The sequence below is a fragment of the Phoxinus phoxinus genome (genome assembly GCF_949152265.1).
Source record: "Phoxinus phoxinus genome assembly, chromosome: 12".
Lineage (NCBI taxonomy): Eukaryota > Metazoa > Chordata > Actinopteri > Cypriniformes > Leuciscidae > Phoxinus > Phoxinus phoxinus.
In genome coordinates, this window is record NC_136887.1 from 28,818,526 (window position 1) to 28,837,573 (window position 19,048).

Genomic DNA, 19,048 nt, shown 5'->3' on the forward strand with positions numbered 1-19,048 from the left:
TTCGTGGGCTGGTTGCACTATATTGCGGAAGTTTGGGTGGTTTGTCTATTTGCCCGTTTGATTCTAATGTTAAACGTCTTGCTTTTGGTCTTGCTTAACTTCCCTTAAGCAGTTTTTGGTTTGATTGAATTTGCATTGCCACAGAATGCACAAAACCAGACTCAATGTCCATTACTAAAATAAAATAGTTTATTAAAAGCGTAATAAACTATTTTATATTTGTATTTTCATATAAATTGTGTGTATATATGTGTATATACTACATATCTAAAATGTATGCATTTAAATATAATTGATATTACTTATATTTATATTTTTTATAGGCCTATACGTTTCATATTACACACATATGACAACTATATATAAAACTTTCAAAATAAATGTTTATTAAAATGATTAACATGTTAAAAAAACATGTATATTTGTTATTTTATAGTAGGGTCAGTGAAAATGTTGGCTGGGCAGATACAAAAATAAAAGTAGCATTAATAACTAATCAGATTATCTATCTCCTTCCACAAAGCATAATAAAACAAAATTCTGAATTTGCATGGGAGAAATCACGCCCTCATGTGGCTGCAATAGATCATAGCACGGGTATCTGCAACAGTGCCTGTTATAATTCTAGTCATATCAGACGGTTATACTTTTCCTTTCGACCCATTCAGGTACAAAGTACAGCCAAAATGACGGAGGTCCTTTTAAGCTGGACCTTGGCCTGATCTCAAGATAAATATTTGTGCCCAGGCCAGGGTGTGTTCACACTTCTCCACTTTCTCCGTGCTCATAATTTGCTGTGAAAAGACATGAAGACAATTCACACCTTTTTTTCCCCCCACCAGTTAATCCTCTCATTTGGAGAGGATTAACTATCAAACCATATCTGGGATTGTGCATTCACCTGTGGTGCCACTAGTGTTTATGAAATAGCGTGTGTGTATGTGTGTGTGCATGATCTGACATGCATGGTGTTGCTTCGCACTGTCTTTCTCCACACTCAGGATTCACTCGCACCTGCATCCAGTCAGCCCAAGTACTCGTTTGCACCGAGCACAGCCATAAACAAGATGGCGCGGCCGTTCTCCGCAGCTTTTGGCAATGGCAGCAAGGGGCCTGTCATCAAGCCAGTGTCGTACGCCCCCAAGCCTAACTTCAACTCGCAGGTGCCCAGCAGCACGCCGCAGCCTCACAATGGGTAGGTGACCAGCCAGCCAGGTCTCCAACCGAGACTCAGGCTCATAATCTGTCTTTAAAGCGGGCTTTGATCGCCACGGGACCTGCTTGATGAGCTTAGTCCACAATAATGAGCCTCATCATACCCAAGGCTGCATGTTTCTAATGATGCAGCAATACCTCAGTGATGGGTAAGAACGCCCGCAGCTCCCAGAGTTCACGGTGAGCGTGAGTTGTCTGGATGCTAGCTCTGAAATTGAGCTGCACGATATTGGAAAAATCAAACTGACATTGCGATATTTACTTTTTCTGACATATTGCGATATAAAGAAATACCAGTTTACCAGAGGACTTTAATAGCTATATTTGGAAAGAATTAATAATTCTAAAATGAGTGGGGTTATTTTCTTGTAAGCAGCTGGAAAAATAAATGAATAACAAATAAATGAAACCATAATTTTACGGCCCATTATATTTGACATAATAATATAATTATTATATATACAGTGTGTATATATAATATATATATATATATACACACACACACACACACACACACACACACACACACACACACTGTATATATAATATATATATATATATATAATATTTGATACATGTGTATATATACAATATTATTCTTTATATATATTTAATGTATAAATAATATTTTTTTATTATTGTGATTTATTCAACACATTAAACAAAATAAGAAATATGTAACCGTTGTACTGTAAAATAAGAAATCGAGTATTAAATAAAAATAATAACATGTAAAGTATATTCTGGTGATGGTAGCGCATATATTTATTTCATTAAAATGCAGTCTACACAATTTGACATGTCGCGACTACTCTGACAGTTTAAGTCGACACTGTGTGTTGTGTTTCTGCACAGTGAGGTGTGGGGTCAGTGAGTTCAAGAGTCTGGTCTTTAGTGTTTTTCCGGATTTATTGCGCGTGCTTGTAATAAACGATGTGGCGTTAAGCAGCTGTGTCTGTTTTCCTTGTTGGAACAGGCGGTTGCAATGCCACCCCGGTGACCAGACTGTTCTGGGACCCGCTCGAACACGCCGTCTTCATCTGTTTTCCTCTCCGCCTCTTTATCATCCCTTTGCAGGAACATTCTGCTCCTCTTTTCCGCCAAGGTCCAGCTTTTTAACGAGCACTTTTATTAAAGCTGATCAAAACAACAGATGTTAGCCGTCAAGTCCGGTGGAGTTGAAGACAGAAAAAGTGTGGTGTTTTTATTTATTTATTTATTTAACATAAACGCATGAAGGAGTTTGTGAAGGTCTAATGTGTTGATCCTGGCCAGGTTGAGAAGGTTGAAGTCTGTCTTTAGGCAGGGCTTGATGTTGTCTGTTGCTGTTTATAGAGTCCAGACCCTCCCATAAAATCTGCTGAGCCCTCAAAATGCCGTTACGGCCCCGGTGCTGAATTACTTAACGGCCTTACTTGGAAAAGCTCCTGTACTGTAATCCACCTTAACACAAGTTTCCTCACAAACAAATTGCATGGAGGTGATGTTTTATTCAAATAGATGTCCTCATTGTTTTATTCAGAAGCCTCGAACTTCAGTTGGATTGTGGGAACATTTTCTGGAGTGTAGTGGAGGGAAGGAGGCTGAGTCCGAGCTCGGCTGCTGGAGTGTTGAGATTGTGTGTGTTTTTTGTGCGATCCAGCACAGAGGTCTCCGTGTTCTCTGGAGATCACACAGTCACGTCAGCATTCTGAGCATGTTTACTGCACCGCACGCCTACAAGCTTGTTTTTACAACTCTTCACTCTAAGGGGCACTATTGCTTGCAGTGTTTGTGGAATTGTACCAACTTTTGAATCAAAATTATTCTATTCTATTATGTATTTTGTAATATACACTACTGTGCAAAAGTTTGGGGTCAGTTAGATTGATTTATTTATTCATTTTTTAAAGAAAGAAATTCATACTTGTATTGACCAAAGACTAATATTATTGACCAATATTAAATTGATTGAAAGTAAAAGTAAAGACTCTTATAAAATCACAAAACATTTCTATTTTAAATAAATGCTGTTCTTATGAAGAATCCTGTATCGAAATGTATCACAGTTTCCACAAAAATTAAGCAGCACAGCTGTTTTCAATATTGATAATATTAAGAAATGTTTATTCAGCAGCAAATTATCAAATCAGAATGATTTCTGAAGGATCATGTGACACAGTAATTTATTCCTGTCATGATACAGCTGAAATTTTCAATTTTAAAATATATGCAAATATAAACAAAAAAAAGTTATTTTAAATTGTAATTACAATTCACAATGTTACCGTATATATATATATATATATATATATATATATATATATATATATATATATATATATATATATATATATATATATATATATATATATATATATATATATATATATATATACTCCCCTAAAATATTGTAATTCATTACTTTTTCCATTTTTTTTTTTTTTTAAATAATGAATGGAACTTTAAAATTCGTAATGAATCATTGGCTAGAAATTGAAAATGATTTTATTCAGTTGTCACAAACGACTGGAAAACTCGTACATCTTTTAGGAACCATGTATTTAGGGTAATTTAGATCTAGTGGTTGTCATATTTGGATAAAGTTGCAGGAATCTCTTTAATAATAAAAGCACATTAAAAGCTAGAACAGAATCATTGAACTTATTTAACAGGAGGTACAGCTCATGTTTTCTGTTGTTACTTAAAGCACGCTGTGATCCTTTTCACCACTAGAAACCCACAATTTGCTTTGTTTGTCTCTGCATCATGTCTTTCTAAATGCTGTGTATTCTGCTCTGTGTGATTTATTTCTAAACAATTTTCTCTTCTCTCTTTTTTTTTTAAATCTCCTTTGTCATTCCACAGATGGAAGTTCTTGACAAGTTAGTAATGCCTTTCCTTATTTCCCTCCTGCTCTGAAAAATGTGTGCAATTATTGTTTTTGGCGATCAAATCCCAGCCTTGTAGCTCTGCCTCTATCCGTTTTCATATATTTGTTTCCCTAAATTTAATTTATCTTTCCTTTTCCCCAAGCCTGCATTGCTGCAGTATTGGCTTTAGGAGACGGCAGATTTCTCACATCTATAAGCTGCCGTCTCGATCTGTAATTATTCACCGTGGGATTGTAAATGTACAGCTTTATTCCAGCGTTGATATTTCAGAGCGCAGTGGACAGTCTCCATTCACTCGGTGGAAAGTCAGGCTGCTTTAATGGACACTGTTGTGTTCTTTGTTGTACTCCTCCCACTCTTCCTCTCTATTGTTATTTGTGCTCCTTTTTCCTTTTTTCTCCATCCTGTTTTTTTTCTGTCTTCCTTCACTCTCCCGTTCATTAGAGGAGAAGCCTTCTATGAGGAGTTGTACCCTGAGGGGAAGTAAGTGCTGAATGCTTGTGGCTCTAATGCACTAGCTAAAAGAACTTAGACCTGCCGCTGACCTCACTAATAAACTCTTGCTTTTGACGACATCAGACCATGTTTCATTGCTTTTTCACTCAGGAGTTGAACTGTATTGAAACGCGGCATTTTAGCTGGGTCGTTTGAAACTATTAGCAAATGTAGTCGTGCACTTTGAGTGACTTCATTAGAGCATGAAGCAATGATGTGGAGCCTGAATAGAAATCACATTTCGTGGGTGTTTTGATTGATTATTTTGTGTGCATGTAGTTATGAATCTGATGTGTGAAAAACAGGGCTTTCAACCATTATAGACCCTCCCACCAGACTCTCAGCCACAGACTCCAGTACTTAAAGAGATTTTCTCTGATATATTTTTACTACATTATTTAATTAAATAATAAACTGATTAATACTATTGTGAATAATAACTTTGATTTAAGACTCTTGCATTTAGCAGATGCTTCTTTCCAAAGCAACATTTTTGTCACAGAGCCAACAATATTCAAAGTAAATGCCAGGTTTAATAAAGCTGCACTGGGAAACAAGCTGAAGCACTATTTACATTACAAAAAAAAAAAAAAAAAAAAATACAAATAAAATATGAATATTAATTGCTATTAAAAATATTGAATGCCTTAAATAAGGAACATTAACTGTTAAATAAAATAAATACATTAAAAAAAATATGTATATAACCCTTCTCCATGAACCCCATCAAATATCTTAAAGGGATAGCGCACACCAAAAACTGGAAATTGTCATCATTTCTCACCCTTATGTTGTTCCAAATCCGTAGATTTTTTATTTGTTTCTCAAAGATGAACCAAAAGTCTTATGTACCTAACAATCTGATGCTTCAACATGTTCATTAAGAGATTGTAAAATAAATCTATATGAATTTAAAGGTTTCTGAAGAGACACAATCTCTTTATATGATGAACAGATTTTATTTAGGCTTTTATTCACAATATAAACATTGTGTTTGGAATATGAATGAAAGTCTTTTGAATGACATGAGAGAGTATTTGATGATATCATTTTATTCTTTGGGTGAACTATCCCTTTAAGGCACCCCTGGTTGAAAACCCTGGCACTAAAACATAACCTTACTAAATTTTACAATGCTAATCAGTTTCTGCACATCATAATATAGTTAATCTAATCGATCTGTGTTAACTTGGTGTTGTAGCAAACGTATTTTTGTCAGAAACTTTGGTTACCATGATAAGTTTTTGTAAAGGAGTTTATGCACCCCAGAAAAAACAGATTTTTTTTTTGGATCCTCATGTACAGCACGTTCCCTCGCTGTGTTTGGTGTAGTCGTCTCTTGTGCTGCACGCATTTCGTGAAGCCATTTGTGTATTTTTGGTGGTGTGTTGTGCTGCTGTGGTGAATTAGAGAGGTCACGAAGGGCTCATGTCTCCAGGCACGGTCTGCGGGTGGAAAACACGGCTTGCTTCATCCCCAACGATCGCAGTAAGAAGAGACTGATCCAGGATACGGAGGATTGGCAGCCGCGCACCGGCACCACCCAGTCTCGCTCTTTCCGAATCCTGGCCCAGCTCACAGGCACTGACTTCAGTAAGTCAGACACATTGAGACCACAGCCTGTCAGCCCCGTGTACTCCTCTCAGAGCAGTTGCTTCTCATTCGGCCTTTTCAGCATCTAAGCTCGGTGTCAGTGGGTTTCTTTGGAAAGATCATTTCTCAGAGAGTCAGTATTTTGTGAAGTAATGTGGAAAAAGACATTCCTAAGTAGGGACAGGAGTTCTGAACAAAATCTTTAATTGTGAAATAAAACGAATCATACCGTGGTATATCACGAGATGGCTTGCTCCAGAAATTAAACTCAAATTCATTCCATCCATCCATCGTTATATCGTGCTATAGTTTCATCCATCGTTCTATAGTTTTATCCATCCATCTGTCCATCGTCACCTATCGTTCTAGCTCTCTACGTACGTACGTACGTACATACATGCAACTCCAATTATAAAATAATGAAGCTGTTAAAGCTTTATTTTTCTGCTTTTTGTAAAAAAAAGTTATGCTTTTTATCTATTATTTTTATAGTGTATTTACTGTGGTACACTATATACAGTTGTACCTCCCAGCCCTGTTCCGAAGTAAAAAATAAATTAAAAAAAACTCCTAAATCCCTTTTTTACTTGGTGGCAGGGACTAATCTTAGTGTAGGAGGGTGTAAAGCATGTCCTGGAGGACCCAGCTGCTGATCTGATATTGAGAGTGAGATCATAAAGAAGTGGGAAATGTCGTCTATCTATAGCTTAAAGGGTTATGGCTGAGATTTTCTCCTTTATGCGATCTAGAGCCTGAGTGGCTGTGATTTGCTCTTGTGTAAGTGGTAGGAAAGAGGTGTTCAGTCAACCATTGTTGCCGTACCGTTCCTGTACATCTCACGGGATTGACTCTCATGTTGAAAGGTGATAGGTAGTTCCTTTAAAAGCAGCAATCCTCAAGTGTTTTGTAGCATTGTGAAGACCTTGGCAGTGGATTTTTTTCTTACTGTGTTTGTGTGTTTCTAATGGTTGGTCTGATTGGTATCTCTCCTGCTTCCCTCAGTGCAGGACCCGGATGATGAGAACATGAAAAGGTCCAGGTAAAGAACTGTGTGAACTTGCTAATGAAGTGCAGTTTGAAGCATTAAATCGCTAGCTCTGACCTTTTACTACCCTCATTAAGAGATCAGCTCTCCGCGGAGAAATGCTGAAAATATGCTTTGATCCGCATTATGAGCCCTTGTCTGATCTGTGCATTTGCAGTATAAATTCATACACGGTGTGCTGTGTGCCTTATAATCAGACCCACACAGAATCGTGCCCACAGATTTCTGCAGAATATAAATGCCTGTCATGTATAAAATAGTTTTATAGATCTAGTTTATGCCGTTTCAGATAACAATTCAAATTCATTCATTTTTGATGGGTGGATCATGTAGAGGAAATAATGCAAGGGTTCATGAAATTATTCCATTATACAACAGAAACGTTGCTATCCCATAAGGCCACGGGAGCTGAGTCGCCGTTAGATTTGAAACGTTTTTTTCAAGTACCCTTCAAAAGTTTGGAGTGCTTTTATTTTTTTTTAATGAAATTAATACTTCTTGGCTCAGGAAGGATGCATTACATTGGTCGAAAGTGACTGTAAAGACATTTATAATACTTCAAAACATTTATATTTTAAATGAATGTACTACTTTTTGAAGAATCCTGTTTTTTTGTTGTTGTTTTTTATCACTGGTTCCACAAAGTATTAAGTAGCACAACTGTATTTAGCATTGATAATAGTTAAAATTGCTTGGGCAAATTAGATTTCGTCCGCCCTAATACCTACAGAATGCACTTCTATGAAATATGGGAATTTGGACGCAACCCAGTTCTGCTTTCAGAAATAGACTTTCCTATTTTCCTACTTGATTTCAAACCAAATGTTTTTCAAACCCTTAAAAAAGGCATATTGTGCTTTGCTATCCATCAGAACACTCTCTCTTGTGTGGAAATGCCCTTTAAAACGTTTGGCTTATTTAATTGTTGTCTTTAAAAAAAAGCGTGTCATTCCGAATCCATTGAGCAGGTTTTCCATTAAAATCAAGACCGGAAATGTGGGAAAAAGTCTGCAGATTCTGTCTGGGCCTGGTTATCTACAGATACAGTTTTTTATTTATTTTTCTGAATTCTTCACTGCTTGCATATGTTGCATCTTTTAAAGGAACACTCCACTTTTTTTGGAAATGGGCTCATTTTCCAACTCCCCTAGAGTTAAACAGTTGAGTTTTACCGATTTCGAATCCATTCAGCCGATCTCCGGGTCTGGCGGAAGCACTTTTAGCATAGCTTAGCATAGATCATTGAATCTGATTAGACCGTTAGCATCTCTCTCAAAAAAAATGACCAAAGAGTTTCTATATTTTTCCTATTTAAAACTTGACTCTTCTGTAGTTACATCGTGTACTAAGACCGACAGAAAATTAAAAGTTGCGAGTCATATTGGCCTAGAAACTCGCAACTTTTAATTTTCTGTCGGTCTTAGTACACGATGTAACTACAGAAGAGTCAAGGTTTAAATGGGAAAAATATAGAAACTCTTTGATAATTTTTTTTCAATTTTTTCTTTTTTTTTTTTGGGTCATGAGATGCTAACGGTCTAATCAGATTCAATTATCTATGCTAAGCTATGCTAAAAGTGCTTCCGCCAGACCCGGAGATCGGCTGAATGGATTCGAAAACGGTAAAACTCAACTGTTTAACTCTAGGGGAGTTGGAAAATGAGCCTATTTCCAAAAAAAGTGGAGTGCTCCTTTAGGCAAAACTTTCTTCATTACCTTCTGATTTGTCTCTCTGTTCTGCTGCTCTCTCAACCTTATTTTCATTCCCTTCTTTTGTCTTTCTATATGTGCTGGCATGTCTTTCTCTCCATCTGTTTTGTTCTCACTGCTCTTCTAATTTCCTCTTCTCTGTCGTGCAATGAATGGCAGGGAAAAGTTCCTCTCTGAGATTCAGAGTCCCCGCTATGCCAGGCTGAGAGACTGGCATCACGAGAGATCTGCCCGTGCCCTCAACATCAAGTCCTGAACGCTCTGTCTCCCGGGCATCAGAAGGCCGAGGTGGCTGAGATACGGCCGCACTAGATACAAACGCATCACCTCAATACCGCGTGCCAGCTATGGGTGAACACCAACCCCAGCTATACCAGGACAAAAAATTGGGGATTGGGGGGGGTTGTCAAGTTAATGAAAAAATTTAATAAAAAACAAAAAAAAACAATGCAAGTTGAAAATAGCAAAAACAAACGTGAGAAGAAACGCAGGCATAGTTGGAAAAACCACACAAATTGAGCCCTACTGTCAAGTTCCCATTAGGAATATCTGAATGCTGTTGGTGTGACAGTCTCTTTCAAGTGGTATCGTTTCTACAAACTGATAATCATGTTAATTTATTGTTATTATGATTTTTGTGGTTGTTCAGAGGAGTTATCCATCACAGGACTGTTCCTATTGCTCTTTCCGTCTTTCTGATTGTTGTGTAGCCCCCCTTGGGATTTTTTTTTCTTTCTCCTTTATATTTCATTCTTTTTTTTTCCTGACTGTAATTTAACATAATTCACTATTATGATGTCATCTGATCGCTCTTCCTCTGGTTCTGTCTCCAATAAGATTAAATAATCGGTTGACTCATGTCTATGAGTACATAAAACATTGTGAAACTTTCTGCTGTCCTCCTTTATTTTCTTCAGCCTCTGTTTGTTCCCTCTTCTTCATTTCAACATTTTCTGCTTTTTATACATGGCTGTTCCTCAGTATTTCAAAGAAGAGAAGTGAGGGAAAAAATAACTTCCCTCTTGTATTTAATTATTTAAATCACCGCAGACCAACGTAGGCTGGTTTAATATGCTTTTTTTTCAGCAGGGACAAATAGATTCAAACATTGAAAAGTTAGCTTTGCTGGCTGGTTAAGTATACAACTCTATATTCTAAGCATTACTTAGCACAAGTATTACCATAGAACATCTAAAAAAACACTGTTGAAAAGTAGATCGGACAGAGCACCAAAACACACTTGTTGCCAGCAGTAAGGGGCATATACACTCATGATGGGGAAGGCGCCTATGTTGCTTTCGCGTGTTTGTGAATTTGGGGGCAGAGCTATTAAGATAGGGGTGTGATCTTTTGGGTAGGGACATGTTTGTTTTGGTGATTTTCAAATATCAAAATATAAAAAAACCTTTAATGCAAGTCATTTCTCTCGGCGGCCATCTTTTAAACTTCTCTCGGGCAGCTTTTTCAGTCATGCAAGTATAGCTCCTATCTCTTTGAATGGGCAAATTCTCCAAAACTGTTCACCAAGCTTATGATTAAATTTCATATTTGAAATCTGCATTTTTCAGGCTGGACTAGCCAATGCGCATGTGCAGTCATAAGTGCGCCTCTCAGAACTCTGACTCTTTCTATAGCAACCGGAGCTTTTAACGGGAGCTGCAGTGATGCGATGACTTTACCAATTGCCGATTGGCTCTTTTATTTAGAAGGCTGGAGAAAGTACATTGCGCAATAGAACTTATGCACCAGAGAAACAAGCACACAGCCATCTTTGAACTTCTGTTTTTGTGGTCGCTCTGCATATTTCTATGGCATCGCTGTCGAGGAGTAATTAGCTGGTGGATTTACTTAATGTAAAGTTAACGAAAGTCATCATGAGGATTTTCATGTTTAAAGCAGATGTCTTAACAAAGGCCAGCATTTTAAAACGAGCCGTTCATTCTTAAATGCTTAAGATGAGATCGCTGTGAAAATACAGACCAGAAGGCAAAAGACAACGAGCGCAGCGCTGAAAAGGGGCGGGGCTACATAAGGTCTATAGAGTGGTGCCGATATGACATCACTTTGTTGGCCGAAACGCGGAAGCGAGTTAGCATTTTAGCACTTCTGGTTCCATCGTCCTTAAGTCGATGTTTTTTTTTTAATGGGGTTTTGGTTAAATGGCTGAAATAAGGTCTGTGGTGATCACAAGCTCAAGACACTTTCACGTTTTATTCTACGACATAAAATACATCAATATTACGCCACTGTTGATTTTTATGAAGCTCTTACATGTCTCTAAAAAGGTGAAATGGCTAAAGTGGCTAAATGGGCTTACAGAGGCTGTAGAGGAGATTAAACGTCAGCACACCAAAAAGGTAAGCTCAGTCCGCTTTTACAGAATGGTTATAATTGTGCTCTTATAAACTATTCTAACTCAAACGTTTTGGGAAAATGTTTATTAGATAAAGTCTGAAAGAGTTTTCGGAAGCTTAGTGATGGTGACATTGAATTCGTGGGACCGTGGAGTAGTTTGTTTATAGCCTACTTTTAACTTTATACATCATCAGGCGACTAATTTTGGCTTCAAAATTCATATAAGTTGTGTTCATCTGTGATAATTATCTTGATGGACAAAAGGTGCAAGTATCATAAACTTTTGTTGATCACAGAGCTTGTTTTGAGTCATAATCCGAAAGCCTATGGGAAAATCCTATTGGGTTTTTGTCGAGGGAACCAGTGTGATGCTAACTGCCGGTTGGCCTACAAAGTGACGTCATGCCTGCACCACTCTATATGGCCGAATGAATGAGCGCATCGTCTTTTTATTTCTAAAGTCTTTGATCTGACTTCGTTATATTATTGATCTGACTGTACTGGTGCTGTTGTGTGAGATCTGAACTGAACTGGATGATGGCATAATTTTTCGCAGAACTGCTTTATAGATGAAATGAACTAATTTAATAATTGATGATCTTTACAACACGGGACTGACTTCAGTTGAACAACAGCTAAAATGTCTGTAAAGCTGCTTTGAAACAATCTGTTTTGTATAAAGCTCTGTATAAATAAAGGTGACTTGACTTGGGCATTACATAAAATACTGCATTTAAATTAGATACAGGCTAATTGTTTTATCTTGATCAAATTCTGTAGGCTTATGGATAAAATTCTGTGCAGTGCACTCTGGGATTGGCGATTCTAGCTTAGATTTTGGTCAAAACAAGGGTAGAAACAAATGTAATTTTGCTCCTTACTGTTTGGAACAGACTTCCTGTTGTGCGTGTGCCTATGGTGCCTAAAAATATTGCCTATGTGGGCAGCTCACTACACTCAAAAAAATTACTCTTTAAAATAACTTAATTCAATTATGGACAGTGGTTCCACACAAGCAAATTAAGTTGTATTAACATTAATGGATTTGTTTGACTCTATGTAAGCTCCTTGTGTTGTTACAACACAACTGAATTAAAAAATAGTAATGAACAATCAAATCCATGAAATTGATTCTCTGTAACTTAAACCGGTTAAGTTTAGCGAAAATGCTTTGTTTATTTAAAACTGGACTGAACAAAATAAAGTGTGATGGATTTAAATGATTTCTCAATTGAACTTCTAGACTATAGCTATGAAAGAGCACTTATTAACATTTTAAATGTTAAGTTTTGCAATGCTCCTTCAGCCACAGGGAATTAACTTTTTTGAATCAGTCCGCACCCTAACCAAATGCTCAACTCTTCTCCACAACGGTAACCCACTGTAATTTAAATGGTTCTAATAATCACAATGTAATCGAATATTAAACACAATTACACACTATCAAGTCTTCCTCTTTTCTCATTTTCTAAAAAACACATAAAATAACACTTAATTTCAACATTTATTCTCTCTTAATTTAGCTATATGCAAAGCATGCTGGGAACTAAGCACCGCCCAGTTTCAGATAATGCAACACAAACCATTCATGTAATCCAACGCAAACAGATTAAGTAAACTTAGTTTTTTTTTTAATTCCAAAATTAAACCCTTTACGTTAGTTTAACAATTTATAATTAAGTATAGTGGAAAATTATACAGGTTAAGTTAATTAAACGCAATATAATAGTGTTTTGGAGGTAAAATAAATATATCTGTGTTACTTTAACAAAAAATAATTGGGTAAAAACAACAGTGCCACAAAACCATTTTTTTGAGTGTAGGGTTTGGGACAGAACTGAAATGTTTTGTGCAAATAAGAGATTAATTAGACATTGTTTGGAATCCGTATGCGTCGATTCTAAATCTCTCTGAATAGAGATGTAATCATACGTTATCTCGCTTTGTCCAACTGGTATCATTTTAAAACTATGTTTGGCAATAAAACAAAAGACAGACTTGTTTGGCTGACTCTGTATAGATGTACGCCGAGGGAACTTCACAACATTAATTCATTTGAGAAAGCACCAAACATGAGGAATGACATACTCATAATCGCAAACATAAAACTGCATACACACATCTGGAAAGCACATGACTGTTATTCTTGTGTGATCATGTAGCTTTGATGAAGTACAGGATCTGGATATGTTTATTCATTTCATGCAGATGATGTATGGTGAAAAGCTCATAAATGCTACAACTGACATTTTTAGAGTAATCTGTAAGCTAAAACCACACAGTCTAAATCAGTTTAAATCTCAACCAGGGGACCGGGGCCTCTGCTAACTTTCAAGGGGGCCCCAATTTTATATGTATACGTGTAATATATTATCTTTATATTATAGATTTCAAGATATTTCTTAGATAACCTAAGGTCTAACTAGTCTAAATATGTTGTAACTTTCTTGAAGAAAAGATTTAAAAGAAATTTTTTTTAAAAGAAAGATGAAATGTTTGATTTTTATTCACAGTTAAAGCAGACAACACCCATCCTGTACTTTAATTTGCATAAAATTCAACACCCATGATGTCTTAATCTCTTCGCTTTGTTTTGGAGTGTACTTTCCCTCCAGGATGTAGATGTCAGAGGTCGCATAGCTTAATAACATTTTCATTGGCTCTGGCTAACGCCGTTTTATCATGGCCTGTGTTCTGAAAGGAAATTTTCTCTCTACAGTCACGGAGTAACTCCCTGTCCTGCCAAGTCCAAGCCAGCAGACAAACCTGATGAAGTTCAAGGTAAGTACTCTCAGAACTGACAGAATAGATTGACTCTCACAGTACACACTGAGTCACGGCCCAGAGTCGCTCCCACGGGGAGGACTTGACTCGCTGACTTGTTCACGGAGCGGTCCGGCTGGCTCAGACAGGCCTGATGTTAATGGGAAAAGTAAGACATAAGGGGCACTGATGTGTTTATAGTCAAAGATGATAATATGACTCAATTATCACTCTCCCGAGATGCGGTTTATATAAGCTGAATTAAACCATGAGCCGCTCCTACTGCTCTCCTCTCGTGGTGTTAGCAGCATCTCGATGATAATGATATCTCTGGATAAAAGCAAGCCATTTTAGACTACAATTGCACTCGCTTTAATAGCAGCCCATAAATGTACATGCTGCTAACAGGTCTCTGTTGGACCATAGTGAGGAAGTGCTGAAAAAATAGATGTTTCATTGTCTTCTTTTTGTTTAGCACCAGCTAAAGCGCCAATGAGTTCCGGCCCGTCCTGCAGGCCACCGTGGGTGACGGACCCCGGTTTTGCAGACCGCTACCACCCAGACAAGACCAGCACGGTGGTGACCCAGCACAAGCAGCCGGTCCAGCCCACTCCCATGCAGAACCGCAGCTCCATCCTTCAGGCAGCACAGCAGAGCCCTGCCGACACTAGTGGCTGTACGCCGCTCTGCGGCGCCTGCAACAAGATCATCAGGTACGGCTGGAGTCCTACTTCAGGACTGCCGAAAATTTAGCAGTTACAATCCCAAAGCTAACTGCTGCAGGCAGCCCAAAATACCTCTAAATCAATGATGACTATGTGCTAAATGTCATTACTTCAAGACATGGGGAGGGATAAAAGGTTGTCAAACTTTGTAAGGCAGGAATATTTCTTAAAATACGCTGAGCACAGAAATAGCGGCATGTCCTTGGGCTTTCTGCTGTGGAGAATCAATACGGAATGCTGTGGGTTTCTGCGTCTGACCTACTATTTCCATTAGAATGGCTTTTGCACACTGAACACTTAAGAGTGCTAAACCCAGCTGCTGATGCTCGAGCTGACCCTTTCACTTCAATGCAAAAGGCTTTAGTTGTAAGACTTTGTGTTCGTGTGCCTGTGTTCTAGGGGGCGGTACGTGGTGGCGCTCGGTCGTTCCTGGCACCCTGAGGAGTTCATGTGCTGTCAGTGTAAAAAGGTGTTGGACGAGGGGGGCTTCTTTGAGGAGAAAGGGTCCATTTACTGCACCAAGTGTTATGACAACCGTTACTCACCCAACTGTGCCAAATGCAAGAAGAAAATAACCGGGGTGAGCGCATTTCCTACCGGTCTGTAACACAAACACACAATGCAGATCTTTTGAGTAGAGTTACACTGGAATATACACTGATCCATTCAAACTGAGCGGTGGAATCGTTTGTTAAATCGTTAAGGATACTGGTAAAAAAAATAAAAAAAAATCTTCCAAAGTTTGGGGTCAGTAAGATTATTATTATTATTATTATTTTTAAAGAAATGAATACTTTTATACAGCAAAAATTTATGAAATTGATCAAATGTAATAAAAAAAATATAATAAAAATCAGCATATAATCCCGAGGAATAATGTTACTGTTTCCCCAACAATATTAACTGTTTTCAACATTGACAAATGTTTCTTGAAAAGCAAACCAGCATATTTCTGAAGGATCATGTGACACTGAAGTAATGATGCTGAAAATATATATTTTTAATATTATAAAATATTACAATTTACAATAACCGTCTTTTTATTTTAATATTGTAAAAATTTACAATAATGTATTTTAAATAAATAATAAAGCATAAGATACATTTAAAACAATATAATATTTACAACAAAAAAACTAACAGACCCCTAACTTTTGAACGGTGGTATATAATATTAATATATACAGTATATATGTAATATACATTATATTTTTAACTGATAGAATGTATGTCAACATCATTTTACCCCTTTTACTTTCTGATCCTCTTGACATATTTACACATATTTCTTGTCTTTTTGTGCGCAATACATTAGTACGTTATTTATTATTCCAAGCGTTAAAAATGAGCTGCAAACAGCATTTCATGTTGACTTTAGGTGTTTTCATACAAAATTATTATTAAGCGTTACTGGAATTTAATCATGCAATGCATTAAATACAATAAAAATTCTAGAATTTTTTTTAAAAGTTAATGTTATATGACAATATAATACTATGACCTCAAAAACAAACAAAAGCTATTCTGATTGCGTAGCATGAAGCTGATGATGAAGAGCAGTGCCAGTGGGGTAAAGTGTGTGAGAGTTTAAAAGTGAGAGTGGAATGATTTTGGAAGTGTGAATTCATAGATGACGTGCGCAATTCCCTCACACCCCTCTGTCCCTTCCACAGGAAATCATGCACGCCCTGAAGATGACCTACCACGTCCAGTGCTTCCTGTGCGCCGCCTGCAAAATGCCCATCAGGAACCAGGCCTTCTACATGGAGGAGGGAGAGCCCTACTGCGAGAGAGGTGAGCGACTCGCACGCCCGGCCGCACATCTTATCGACAGCCCCTGCCGAGAGCCGAGCGCGGGCTCCTGCGGTGTTTAATCATTCAAATGCTGCCACTTCACTTCAGAGTTCAAATCTGCTCCATACCGGCCCTGAACATTGATTAGGAGCTTCGCTGAGAACTTTTATGCTTGAGAATCTACTTTAAATATGCAATTAGTAGAAAGTGCTTTGCTGCTCAATGAAACCGTTAATACTGTTAGTTCAGTTTTTTTAAAGCGTTTTCGTTTTATTCCAATCACAAGACCGATTCAAACTCATGCTGATCACATGAGCAACCAGCTGAAAGTGTCAGCATGTGCTGTAGTAGCCACTTTTTATTAACTTTTTTTGATGCTTACATTTGATGCAATTTTTGTACATTTATTTTTAATTTTGTTTTGACACTTTAATCTATAGAACTAGGAAGAATTGTGACTGAGGGTGTGCTCACACTTGGCATGTTTGGTTCGATTAAACCGAACTTCGATGCAAATGCACTGTTACTGTGGTTAATTTGAATGTGTCCAAATGATCGCTGAAAAGATGTTTCTCGGTCCGCTTCCAAACGAACTCTGGTGCGGTTTGAATGAAATATAAATGCATCACGAACGATGTCACAAGACCTTAAAAAGGGTCTCCTCGCAGCAGATCGGTGTATGTGTGTGTGTGACGGAGGGATTCCTGCCGCTGTTTTGACTCCTATACACATTTAATAAGCTCTTCACAAGTTGTCAGCTGAGCTCCATCATACACCATCATATTACGCACACACAACAAGCGTGTTGATCCCAGCACACAGCATTGGTTTGGATGTTCGGTAAGGTCCGTTGTGAAATACATGTAGTAAAAGCCGACATATCCCTATACTTAAGGTTCAGTGCTAAAAAAACTTTTTTTTGCCACTTATTTATATTCGTGATGTCCCAATCGATCTCAAGGATCAGTAACGGGGCCAATTAGGCATTTTTAACTGGTTGAACCGGCTATCCTGAGCCCGATCCTTTATTTTACATCAGCTGACTCTTTTCTTCTAAAGAAGTGCAAATCTACATGTAAACACATTTTTTTGTGATAGTTGCCCCTTTTTTACATTTGAGCTCCTGCCCCTGATAAACTCTCTGTACGTCCCTGTATCTATTGGATTGATTTTAATAACTTTAATGTACTTGAAGTGTGCACCAAGCACTAGGAAAATACAAGTATTGGATCAGGACTAGGTATCGCTAAAGACTCGATTAAATGACTTGGATTGGATCAGGGGCCCAAAAAAAACTTAACCGGGACGTCCCTAATTTATATGACTAGTGAGAGTTAAAAGGAAGGACGGAGAGTTGGAAGGAGCAGGAGACATTAGAATCAAACATGTTTGCCACAGCTCTAAGTGTGTAGAGATCGTGTGGCGGCTGTTCTTTTATTTTGGACCTTTTGACACTTTTATTTATCGGAACCATGAGAAGTAGCATAGGTAACGGGTGGGTGAATGTTGCGGATCAGATTCGAACTTACATTCCCACATGAGAACCACGGTTTAAATCGTTTTGAATTCACTAGTGGAATTTGTCATGCTAAGCTGTGCTTCGTTTTGTTTCCTGAGTGGTGGAAAGTTGCTAAATTCAGCCACCGTCCATGTTTAATTGATATTTATGTAGTGCAGTTAATCACATTGTCACATTTGTTGGGCCCCTAATCTTACATAAACAGACATTAAGCGACGATCTGAAGGGAGTGTGTGTCTTTATTATGTAAATAGGCTTGCATTGCAGTTACGGTGCTTTACAGCTTTGAAGAGTTTCGGTCTTGTGTCAGCAGCAAGTGGGCAGCTGCTTCTGTCAGAAATAAAGAGCTAGTGTTGATAAAATAGCTGCAGTCTCAGCACCTTAAAAAGGATTGTGCTTTAAACCACTTACCTTGCGTACGAGACGTAAAGCCTGCGACTTTTAAGTTTTCCGTAATGGGTAAAACTGGGGCAATCCAAAAAGGAATCTGGACCAGTGTCTGTTATCACACACCGAGCATGTGAGGCCTGAGAAAATGTAATCCCTTTCGATAAGACATTTCTGTCTTTCTTGTCTTGTTCTCTCTGTTTCTGACCAAGCATTTCCTCCTCGCCGGATTAATAGGCCCTTTTTGGTTGGTTTGTTTTTCTCTGCAGACTATGAAAAGATGTTTGGTACCAAATGCCATGGCTGTGACTTCAAGATTGATGCAGGGGACCGTTTCCTTGAGGCGCTGGGCTACAGCTGGCATGACACTTGCTTTGTCTGCGCCGTAAGTCATTTTGATGCATTGGGACCTGTCCCGAAACTCCATCTTAAACTTTCTGCACCACGCAACACTATCAAGAAATAGCCACTGTGAACCCAGACAATGCATACAGCGGCTGTGTTTGCATGAAGTTGAAGTGTTGCACAGCTTTTAAAAATATTCCAGACATCAACTTTATATTTTCTTATGGAA

At 37.9% G+C, this 19,048-nt stretch overlaps 1 protein-coding gene across 3 annotated transcripts in view; it reads left to right on the plus strand.

Moving 5' to 3' along the window:
• pdlim7 (PDZ and LIM domain 7) overlaps positions 1 to 19,048 on the plus strand; it is a 42,507-nt gene that overhangs the window by 21,681 nt on the left and 1,778 nt on the right. For 2 of the 3 annotated variants that reach the window (XM_079629756.1, XM_079629757.1), the window contains exons 5-10: positions 1,002 to 1,195; positions 14,006 to 14,067; positions 14,525 to 14,762; positions 15,174 to 15,354; positions 16,448 to 16,568; positions 18,744 to 18,859. In XM_079629756.1, the coding sequence (XP_079485882.1) occupies positions 1,002 to 1,195; positions 14,006 to 14,067; positions 14,525 to 14,762; positions 15,174 to 15,354; positions 16,448 to 16,568; positions 18,744 to 18,859 (912 nt within the window). Of the gene's footprint in view, positions 1 to 1,001; positions 1,196 to 4,062; positions 4,080 to 4,532; positions 4,572 to 6,021; positions 6,177 to 7,178; positions 7,216 to 14,005; positions 14,068 to 14,524; positions 14,763 to 15,173; positions 15,355 to 16,447; positions 16,569 to 18,743; positions 18,860 to 19,048 lie in introns of all 3 variants that reach the window. The other variant, XM_079629758.1, reaches the window with a different exon arrangement.